Below are 11,908 nucleotides of genomic sequence, written 5' to 3'. Positions count from 1 at the left end.
TTATCTATAGGATGGCTCGTGATAGCTTTGTGTGAGCTTTTGAAAGTTCAGCCAAGCCAGCTGCAGTGATCAGCACGGAGACAATAGCTCCCACACACGGGGCTACATGGATTAAAGAACCCGATCCATCAGTAAATCTGCCAGATGGCAGTGGAAGAAAGCTTGTAACTCTCTCACTTTCATTTCAACAGCAGCAAACAATGTTCCATGTTTAAAATAAACTCTTCCAGATGAGCTAAAGATAAACTCTGAGGTTGGTGGACTTGAGCTTGCTAGGCTGCAGCTCTGAAGTGTTTGATTATATTAACACAAAATCCCTGGGTAGAACCTGCTTCTGTCAACAGAATGCTTAGACTCGAACACCTACTACACAAAGCCATTTCCTGTGCTTTCATGGGTTGGTGGCAGAAACTCACTTGGCTTTTTTCACTGAACTAATAATGATTGCGTGTGTATATGTGTGTGTGTGTGTGTGTGTGTGTGTATACACACACATATATCCCTGTTCAGCATTCCTCAAAGCATGTATACAACTCCTAGATATACATAAAATGGCAACACTGTGTGTAGGTCTGCACAGATAAAAGTGTTTTGAATATATTTACAACTGAAACTTCTATTTACTCACTCATTACTGCTCCCTTAGTAGCAAAAAAGATGCCATTAGGATTTAGTCTTTCTGCTGATGACTGGATAACTATTCAATCTATGGGCTATACAAAAAACAAAAACAGGAAGGAAAACAAAAGTACAAGTATTTTTTTAAGTTAGAATTTACAAAGGAAGCTTGAAAACAGATTTTAAGACCTGCAACTTAAGACAGATCAAGCTGTGATTACATCATGTGCGACACGGCAACTTCTGAAGATACAATGATATACTGAAAAAATAATTCTATTAAAAGTGTTCAAGAATTTATTGGTTTAATGCAATCTGTAGGAGCTTTAAATGAGAGAGAGAAGCAAACAGTTGATGATGAAAATATGTCTTCAGTTCAGTCACTCAGTCGTATCCGACTCTTTGCGATCCCATGAACCGCAGCACGCCAGGCCTCCCTGTCCATCACCAGCTCCCAGAGTCCACCCAAACCCATGTCCATTGAGTTGGTGATGCCATCCAACCATCTCATCCTCTGTCATCCCCTTTTCCTCCTGCCCTCAATCTTTCCCAGAATCAGGGTCTTTTCAAATGAGTCAACTCTTTGCATCAGGTGGCCAAAGTATTGTAGTTTCAGCTTCAAAATCAGTCCTACCAATGAACACCCAGGACTGAGGCTACAAAAAACATTTAGGACCAAATATATCAAATAAATATATTGGGACATTAAAAAATAAAAGATATTCCCAAATTTAGATTAGAAGGCTTTGGGAAAATATGATACAGATACATTCATAACCAGTTCCTCCAAACTGAAATTTTTCTTATATGTCAGTGATAGCTTTATTTTATACAATAGAAGCCTTCTTATTTGAACTTGGTGGGTCACATGAAAAGTCGATTAAAGAAGGCAATTGTAAAAATGAATAATATGCACTGCAACATTATTATTTGAAATAAAAACATTTAACATGTTCATTCATTTCCAACTTCTGATATAAAGCTAAGGGTTTGTCTTCACTATTTTTCTGAGTATGAGCTCACTTAGAATTCTATCTTCTAATATTCACATAAATAGGGTAGTCTATGATTTCCAGATTTTGTGTCTTTAGAATGGAGTGAAAGTTTAAGCCACTTGCAAAGACTGAATATGGACAACTTTTAGATTTTTGTAATATTTATTTTTAAGTATTTGACAGTTGTTCTGAGACTTTATCCAACAGTAAGTTTCTATTGATTCACCTTCATTTAGCTTTTACAAAGCACTCAGCTTTCTTTTCATAAAATTTCATTTTCTCTTTGTATTTATATTTCATCAGTTTGCATTATGATTAATAACTTCTAGTGTGATTAATAAAAGGCATAGTTAACATACACGTGTAGGTTTGGTTTGGTTTCCTTCGCTGCCTCCTAGGTCCCCCGAGCCTTAGAATAATGCCTGACACATTCTAGGTATTCAATAAATATTTATTAAACAAAATGAATGGTACAGAACTTACCCTTCCTAAATGTATCACAGAACAGGTGAGGGCAAAAGTGCCAGTGACATGCTAGAGGGAGCCTGCCAACCTAGTGGATCCCCATGCTGTGGGCCTCAGTCACCATGTTTTACAAAAAGATCAGAGAACTGGTTATTATAGCCAGTCTGTTAGAGATGATCACTGGCTAAGAATGCTTCTACTGTACTTTGATTAAATATCTAGCGTAGCAAAAACTCTTTGTATAACTGAGCGCTCCCTCTAACTTTCCTTTAGGAATACTCTCTATTCCTCCATGTTAACCTGTAACTAACTTAACTCCCTGCTGTCCAGGGAAGCTTTGGGAAACATGTGAAGCTCCTTCTGTGGGGCCAAGCTCCTGAAGAGTGATTAGGAACATGTCTTCACTGCAGTATTCCTTAGCACATTTGGAATCAATTAAATATTTAAATACAGGTTCTCTTAGATCTCAGGCCAGGCCCAGCAGGTTTGTGAGAGAGGGAGCTGAAGGCAGATACTGCTATTCTTCACACCAGAATCTGGAGCTGCAGAGAGATTTGAAAAATATACTCTCGCCACTTCCTGGGTCTGCAAGCAAACAGTCCAATGAGATGAGAATGATTAAGAGAAACAACATGAGCCTTACTAAGAAATAGGAGTAACAGTGTACTTGAGAGCTGCTGCCTTACACCGTGTCTTAAAAACAAAAAGAATATATTCGGATGCTGCATAAGTACAACAGTATGGCCTGAGTGATCCAAGAATGTTTTTATATTTTTTAAGGATTGTCAAAAAAAGAATATGTAGCAGAAAAAGAATATATACCTGTGGCTTAATAACCTTAAGTATTTACAATCTAGCCTTATTTAAAAAATTGTTTTAAATTATGTTTTAAAATTATTTATGTTAACTGTGCTTAGTCGTTTTTGCAGCTTGGTCTTCTCTAGTTGCTCTGTGTGGGCTGAGTTGCAGTATGTGGCCTCTTAATTACCCAACCAAGGATCAAACCTGGGACCCTTACATTGGGAGTGTGGAATCTTATCCATTGGACTACCAGGGAAGTACCCAATCTAGCCTTTAAAAAAAAAGTTCACTGACTCTTGATTTAGAGGGTTTTTTTTTTTCCCATTATGCATACTCAACTAATTACTATTAACAGTATGGGGACGACAGAGGATGAGATGGCTGGATGGCATCACCAACTTGATGGACATGAGTTTGAACAAGCTCCAGGAGTTGGTGATGAATCGGGAGCCTGGCGTGCTGCAGTCCATGGGGTCGCAGCGTTAGACCCAACTGAGCTACTGAACTGAACTGATTAACACCTAAGGTACGTTGGGAAGAGGAAATGAACATGTGGCAGGCATTTTGTTAAACTCTTTAATCTGTTGGTTTCTTCACTGAACAATCCTCCAAAATAGGCATTCATGTCTCAATGACAGAGCCAAGGAAACAGAAGAGATGGTTACTTAACCTCTCTGAGGTTAAGTAACTTGGCAAGGTCACAGAATTGTTCATTAAACCCAATGTCGTGGTATATTTAAGTAGTGGGGTCACTGTCCTAATTAAATACTACTTAGAATCCCACTATATAAAATAGTTACTCTGAGCAAAGTTGAGGCAGAAGACCCAGAAGTCTCACCTTTTCAGAATAACCTGCTTGAAACAGACATCAACATTTCAAAAGATTAAGTCAATAACCAATGGGTTTCCAAATCAATTATTCCATTGTATGGCATGTTACATGCTTATCTCAAAAACAATTTGCTAAGAGTATCACAGTAACAAAACTGCCTTTTTCTTATTTCCTTGTCCAGTGAAATAGAAATAAGTCAGCAGAAAGGGGAAAGGAAAGCAAAAGGTTTAAATAATCTTCAAAATCTAACTAGTTCTACTATAGTGATTAGTCCTTGAGTCCACTGAACACCAAGTGGGAAGGACATCTTCCAAATGGCAGCTCATTTGACCTGAATAGTTGGTGTTTCCAGACAAGTTTCTAGTTTTCCATGATAAGTTAATATATCCAATTTTATTATGGTGCCACAAATAAGAACTCTGAAAGGCTCAACTCTTACAAAAAAGTCCCAAATCCCCTGAAAAGCATCAGGTATCAAAATACAGCCAGAAAAGATGGTATTAAATGAAAAAAAAAAAAAAAAAGGTTCCTTTTTAATGAAGTCAAGGTGTAGGACAGATTTATTAGCTTCCATTTTTCCAGGTTGCATTCTGATGTATTTCCTGCCCGTATTTCTAAATTCAGCAGGTCTTTTTTAGGATTATTTTTTAAAAATACATTTCAAAGAACACGATGCAGCTATAATGACACCTGCAAAGACACACCTGTGATAATACAAACACTCAGTGCTCCTCATATTCACCACCCAGTGCCCTAAGAGGAAACAGATCTTCCATACCATCTGCCAAGATGCTGCCTTTCTTAAAAAGAACTGATACTGGTAACCAGATATTACGGACAGGACTGCTCCTGGTCAAAATGGTCATTAAATTCTGTGTAGTTCAGTCTATTCTTCACTGTCATAATTCACTTTGCCAATATTATGAGATGGTTAAAACAAAGTTAAAATTATTTTTGATGCCTATAATATTCCTACTTAATTTTAATATTTATTCATACATAATTCATTATTCAATATGTACTGTGTATCAGGTACAATACTTGGTTCTTGAGGAAATAAATCTAGTAAGAATATATTTCCTTGGATAACTCCTATCCCAACTGCCTAATTGGAGTTGTGAACAAATAATTAGTGTACTAAATTGCTAGTTAAATTTCAAGTGCTCAGTAAGTGCATGTGTCTAGAGTCTGTCATGTTGGACAGTGCAGACAGAATTATTTCCTCACTTCAGAAAATTCGACTGGACAGCACTGAGTGAAGAGTACAAGGTAAGCCTGTGGCCAGTTGAGGGAGAGTCTCAAAAGTATATTAAAAAGTTTAACTGGAAATTGCTTATAAACTACTGAATTCCACAAATTTCTTTCAGGAAAAGCCTTTGAGAACTCCATTCTCAAAGCATTGCTATAATCTGGTTTACCCACACAGCTTCTATATTTGAATAATACTTCAAATTTTAGAAATAATACTTCAAATTTTAATATTTTAGAAATATTACTTCTTAAAGCAGTGCACAAAATGTGTGGGAAGAAAATACACTGGCCATACCATCAGTAGAGGCTAGTGATATGATAAAGGACTAACTTCAGTGAAGCTTCTAAAGAAAAACACAATTAAGAATCTGTATCAATAAATTTATTCCAAGTAAGAATTGTGCATTCACACCAGGCATATTATTCCCCACAAAAGCCAGTATCATCATTAAAATATTTAACACTAAATATACCATAAAACTCACAGTTATGTGAAAAACTTCTCAAGGTATCTATTTCAAGTCATTAAATTCTTCAATATTTGTAATCCATGCATAAACATATCACTCATAATTATTGATATGCTTATTATATATATTTAAAACATCTTTTGGGAAATTTTATGCTCTCCAAATAATAACTTCTTAGTAACTTAAAAATACCTCTATGAACCTCTTAGCAGTACTATTGTAAAACCAAAATTGTATTTTCAAGCAGCAAGGATCCAAGACACACCATTCCTGACTAAAGACAGGGCTGCTATCCGGTTTTCCAAACAGCTCTCGTCCATTCCTTGTCCCTATTTTAATATGCCAACCATCACTTCACTGATATCCCAAAGTTTTCTCGCCACAGACTCATCCATAGCTTTGGGCAACAGTTCTTCTTCTTTACAGTCCCCAAAGTACCTCCCTGAAACACCTTCGACCTCAGGTGAAGAGGCCAAATAAACTGCAGTCTGGGCCCCCTCTTCTGGAGTTTTGAAGAAAGCCCATGACACTAAATTGAAAAGTGGTCTAACTAACAGTGGGATGTGTATGTGCCTCCCGAGGTTAGTCCGCACTACGCCAGGGTGTAACACATTCACAGTGACGCTGGTGCCTTCTAAGCGGCGGGCTAGTTCTCTGGTAAAAAGAATGTTAGCCAGTTTGCTCCGACTGTAACAGAAGCTTTTATTATAGCTCTGTTCACTGTTCAAGTCTTCAAAGTTGATGTCTCCATATTTGTAAAGTTTAGAGGAAACGACCACAATTCTGCTGGGAGCTGAACTTTTGAGGAGTCCAAGGAGAAGGTTGGTGAGTAGGAAGTGTCCCAGATGGTTCACGCCAAACTGCATCTCAAATCCATCTTCAGTCTTCAAATAAGGGCACTGGAAGACCCCAGCATTATTGATCAACACATCCAGTCTAGGCTCTTCCTTCAAATGGCAAAAAGAAAACGGCAGAATTAGGAACACAGGCCTTAAACGTGCCTAAAATGAAATTAAAAAAAAAGAAAAATTCCCACAAACTACTAAAATTCTAAAAAATGCCTCTATGAGTTTTCAACAACTGAGAGAAAAAAAGACGATGACAACTTAAATGCTTATGAGGTGCCTGACTTGTGCTTTTCATGTTATCATCATCTACTCTTAACAATTCTATAAGCAAACGAAAGCACTAAAGTTAGGTGATATGTCCGGTATTACAGGGTTCCTCAGTGGCAAACAAAAATCTGAAGATGAGATTGACACAGTGGCCCTATTCTTAACTGGTAAGCTAGACTGCTTTTCTAATTGAGATTTTTAAACCAAAGTGAGACAACCAATGTGAGCTCAAGAGTGGAACTACAGCAGAAGACAGGTCAGCACTGTTCACTCCCAGGGGTAAGTCAGGATTGCTTTACTCTGGTTTTCTAAAGGTAAAAGGCACCATGCAGATGGAGCAACTTCAAGTTGTTTCCTTACAACTGGGCCAAGAAATAGAGAGCATCAGGGATACAAATTAAGACTGGAGAGAACATCATGAATAAATCAAAGAACATTAAGACAAAAATTACAGTTATACAAATACCAGAAACACCACCATGAATCAGATATACCAAGTCTCACAATAACAGAAAAGGAGACTAACAGGAGGTAGACCCAACAAGCACCTTTGACCTCTATTATGATTTTAGAATTCACAGTTCTTTTTTCCTATATGAAAAGCTTTCAAGCTTCAAAGGGTCCCCAACTTAGGAGATCTATACAGTTAGAGTTCTGCAGTTTGATCATATCCTTCTGCATCCCTCCAGATTAAAGTCCTAAAATTTAGACTGTCAAAAGGGAAGTCTTTTCATTCCTTACTTAATGTAAGGTGGCTTTCCCTCATCCTTTCCTGGTTCCTCTGTCTCTTTTGATAGGCAGAGGAAAAAAAAAAAAACATACGTGTTCCAGGTGTAAAGACACAGTGATGACCCACAATTATATAAATCTGAGGTCAAATTTCAAATATTACTGGTCCTTTTGCCAAACATAAATGAAAAGAAAAATGTGTTAAATTTCACAACTGTTATCAGAGCCTACCTGTCAGAGGATTAACTATTTCTCATTCTGTCTGTCTCAGCACCTTTTGCTTTTCCAATAGTCGACTTCAAAAAGAAGGCAAAAGTTCACCCGTGGGGGAAAGAAAGGAGTGTTCTTTTCAGTAATCCTTTGGAAGAGTTTCCTGTATTAATCATTTCTAAGCCATCATTCTTTGCTGGGCTTGTGTATTTTAAGACTTTATCATTTACTGTTTTTTAAGTTCTAGAAGATAAATGAGATAAATACCAAGAATACCAACTTGTGGGAAATTTACACTTCCTTTTTTTTGAATTCTGATTACAGTCACTGAACTACTGAACTTCAGAGCCAGGAAGGAACTTAATACATACTTAGCAGGAAGGACAACAACTTTGTTATCTGTTTATTTCCTTAACTTTTAATTGGTTTGTCAAGTGCCTTTACTTTTCAAAGTAATAAAAAACCATAGTATCAAGGAATAAGTATACACTGCTGCCCCATCTACATCTTTAATGAATAGGAAGGTCCGTTTTTGATCCTTCCAACATCTCTTATAAACTATTACTTCTTATTTTCTAAACCTGTTTTACTTGATAATGTAATACTAGTCCTAAAAACAAAATGAAACACACCTCTTTAGATCTGTAACAGCTCCCCAACTGTGCATTAAGGAACCCTAAGAGTCACAAGAACTCTCAGGATGATCTGGAGTGTTTTAAAATTTCAAGGCAAACAAAACAATATGTTGCTCAACATCTCAACTACAGTCTCCAAGTGGCACACAGCTTCAACATTTTATATTGGATATATTCAATATAATATATTCTATATTCCTTCTGATGGTGTCCTATCTTTGCAAAGGTGAGTGTTTAGCAGTTGTAATAAATGCAAGTACGATGTTAAAAATCAGCAGAGAACAGAAATGAGGGTGGCAAAATCCAATCTGATTCCGACAAGCTGGTACAGTGAACAGATGCACATTTCCCAATAGTATACGTATGGTTATGATAATTATGGTTATTAAAAAATGAAATAAAAGTATCTTTTCTTTCAGCTATGTATATATTTTTTTTCCAAACAGCTGTTGTTACAGAAATAATTAATAGGTTGTTTGGACCTAGTTACTTAATGAATAAACTAAGTTTTTGTTTTGACCCAAGGGCATCATGAAAAAATTAGAACTGTATGAAGCTTCTGTTCTAGACCCAGGAGACTTCTTTTCATATGGGCTCTTTTTTTTTATGCCAGGTAATTTTAGACATCACTCTTCTGAAGACCTCTGGCAAGTCACCTCTGCAGGAAACCCTTCTATCACAAATTCAGCAGAGGACATCCATTTCAGTGTAATATTTACTATCTATACAAAGAAATCCTCTACCTCACTGGCACACAGAAGAAGTAGAGGGGTTGAAAGCAAGGGCTTTAGAGAGATCCTGGGCCAATTACTTAGCCTACCTGTGCCTTAGTAGCCTTACGATGCAAAATGGGGATAGTAATGCCTACTTCGCAGGGTCACAGTGAGGACCAGATGACAATAGCAGCCAAAGTCACTTTAATTTCATTAAAAATTAGAAGTGTGTGTGTATGTGTATATATATATGTGTGTATATATATATATATATATCTGAAATGCTTAGAACAGCTCCTGGCACACAGGCATTTTCAATAAATACTAGGTATGATATTTTTATTTCGGTCCCTGTTTAGAGCACATGACCACTGGCGTTCCAAGCTCCAGTCTATTTGGAAATTAGGCCAGAGTCCCCGCTAAGGATACTACTCAAGAATTCACTGGTGGCAGAGAGCAACTTCCTACTCCAGCAGGGGAAAATTAAAAAAAAAAAAAAGACTTGCTCCAAAGTCCCTGGCGAGCAACCTCCCCTATCTGCTCTCAGGCTCTTTGAGAGATGGCTTAGTGCAAAAGAGTCACTTGGGACACAGGAAAAAAACAATTCAGAGAACTGGCGTGTCTCCTCCTGGGCTGTCCTCACATGGCAAGAGGAAATGTTCAGAAATTCGCTTATTTTCCTCTTGGGTCCACTTTTTTTTCCCCCCAATTTTTCCAGCTTTCAATTCCCCAGCCGCCTCCATCACTCGATCATTTCTACCCCTGGCCTCGGTCATTCCCAAGGTCACACCCCCTCGACTGTGGGCGGTCCTTTCCTCGTTCAACCCACGGCCCTCCAGGCCCCGCCCTGGCCGTCGAGACCCCCCACAATAGCCGGTCGCGGATCTCCAGAAGGTGCCCCAAGCCCCACACCTGGAGCATCTCCTGACAGAAGGAGCGCACGGAGCTCAGCGAGGCGAGGTCCAACTCCTTGACGACGAGCTCGCCGGCACCGCCGGAGTTGGGCCCCGAGTCGGGGCCTCCCGCCGGGCAGACCTCGCGACGGAGCTGGCCCGCCGCCTCCTCGGCGCGCTCGCGGTCCCGGCAGCCCATGATCACTCGAGCCCCCAGGCGCAGCAGCTCGGCCGCTGTGGCGCGGCCCAGGCCGCTGTTCGCCCCCGTGATCAGCACGGTCTTCCCGCGCATGAGGCCGGAGTCCCTGCCTTGGTGCAGCCGCTGGACGCTGGACCCCACAAACCGCCGGGCGGCTAACCACAGGATCCCACCTAGTGCAGCCAGTAACGCTGCCGCGGTACCCACTGCCATAGCCGCCGGGGCCGAGGGCCCACCGGCCCCTGCGCGGGACTTCCGGGGTCGCGGCTTGCCAGGTCCAAAGCCGGCCACCTGTACGCAAAGGACACTGGGCACGCGGTTCGTCGTCTCCTGAAGGCGGCGTGGGGCATGCTGGGACTTGTAGTCTCCTTTCCGAGGGCACCTGATTGGCTAAGAGAGTCCGGCGTTTGTGGTGCCTCGGTGGAATGGGCTCCCATCGCTAGAGGAGGGTGACCTCAGGTCCTTAGATTTTCAGGCTCCTGAGGCCACTGCCCACGGAAATCCCAGAGTGGTGGTGGCCTTGCCTGTGGGATGCCTAATGACTACTTTGAACTTACGAATCTCTTTTTAGGCTGCTTTACAAATCCCACAATTTAGGGCTCGTTTACTGTGTTTTCCGTTTAGGACACCTGGGACTTGTTAACCCTCAGTTCAGTTTACCTTCATTCTCTGGAGGATGGTCCCTGTGGAACTGAAGTCTGAGGAAACGCTTCCCACCCCCCGACCCCCATAGCTGATGCTAAGAACTTAAGCAGCATGAATCAGTTAGAAACAGAATAGATCTGCGGTTCTCAGACTTCGGCGTTGCATTGGAATCACCCACAGGACATGTAAAAACAAGAAATTTCAGGGCCCAGGCACTAGCGTTTCGAATTCATTAGAAGCCAAGATAGAACCTGAGACTTTGCATTTCTAACAGGTTCCTAGGTGATTCTGATGTGGCTGATCTGGTAACGGAAGACTATTTAGCATTGATCACTGTATAAAAAGTCATCCTCAGATGGTCTTATGGGACACTGAGAGAGATACACTGTGGAAAGCTTGGGCTGACTGTACATATAGACTTACAGGCTCATCCACAAGTGTCTTCTTTCCTGTTTGCAGAGGATATTAAATGTAACAAGGAAGTGAAAGTGTTTTTTACATTGTAAAATGCTTCAAAAATGAGGGAGGTGGGGGTGGCTATTGCCACAGAGATACATCTTTGAGCTGCAAACTTCAAACTTTAGGCCAGGTTACCCTTAAGCTGGAATACATTTATCTACTCACCCATCTAGGGTGTGCCAGGCCCAGTGCCCTGTGGAGTCACAAGGAAATAGGGTCCTATTTCTGCCCTCAGGGTGCCTACTGTCTGGGACAGAGACCTCTCTGCCTGCCCCCATTCTAGAATCTTTAGGACAAAAGATGAGACACACAACCTTTATAATTTGAACTACACTCCACAGATGATTTTGATAATCCCTCCTCCACTTCCTTATATTTGGGAAGGATATAACATGCAACCAAAGGCATAATATTAATACAAAGAGCAAACGGGTAGGATGCCAGAAGGTATTTTCTTATTGAGTGCTGAGAATGGAGCTCAGAGATGGGATGAGCACCAGGAACAACAGTCTTGAAAGGGAGGCCTTTATTCCACCTTACCTGTAACTTGATGCTGCCTCTCCAACTCACTGAGCCAGGAGCACATGTTTCCTCTCTCTCTTCCTTTCTCTCCTTCCACATCTTCCCATCCTTCAAAGCCCACCTTCATTTCCTGACAACTTCCAGCCCATATAGATCTCTGCTTCAACCTCAGTTGGCACTGAAGACTATTAACCCTCTGGTGTTGGGTATTTGAACTTGTACATTTGATTTTTTCTAAGGGATTGTTAAATAGGATGGGATGGGATAATATCTGAGTCTGTCTTGTGGCCTTATTATTGGGTAATGCAGAGAAAACAGTAGGTACTCAGAAAGCATAATGACCGATATTATTTTAG

General features: G+C 40.3%; 1 protein-coding gene across 1 annotated transcript; it reads right to left on the bottom strand.

Moving 5' to 3' along the window:
* Positions 1 to 5,329: 5,329 nt before the first annotated feature.
* On the bottom strand, positions 5,330 to 10,258 carry RDH14 (retinol dehydrogenase 14). The gene is made up of 2 exons (XM_061433247.1): positions 9,747 to 10,258; positions 5,330 to 6,379 (listed from the first exon to the last, which is right to left on the bottom strand). The coding sequence occupies exons 1-2, from the start codon at positions 10,137 to 10,139 to the stop codon at positions 5,762 to 5,764; spliced, it is 1,011 nt and encodes a 336-aa protein (XP_061289231.1). The 5' UTR covers positions 10,140 to 10,258; the 3' UTR covers positions 5,330 to 5,761.
* Between the last annotated feature and the right edge of the window lie 1,650 nt (positions 10,259 to 11,908).

The sequence above is a fragment of the Bos javanicus genome, chromosome 11 (assembly GCF_032452875.1).
Source record: "Bos javanicus breed banteng chromosome 11, ARS-OSU_banteng_1.0, whole genome shotgun sequence".
In the NCBI taxonomy this organism is placed as follows: domain Eukaryota; kingdom Metazoa; phylum Chordata; class Mammalia; order Artiodactyla; family Bovidae; genus Bos; species Bos javanicus.
Note: the sequence above shows the minus strand (reverse complement) of the source record. Positions and strands in the feature narration are given on the sequence as shown.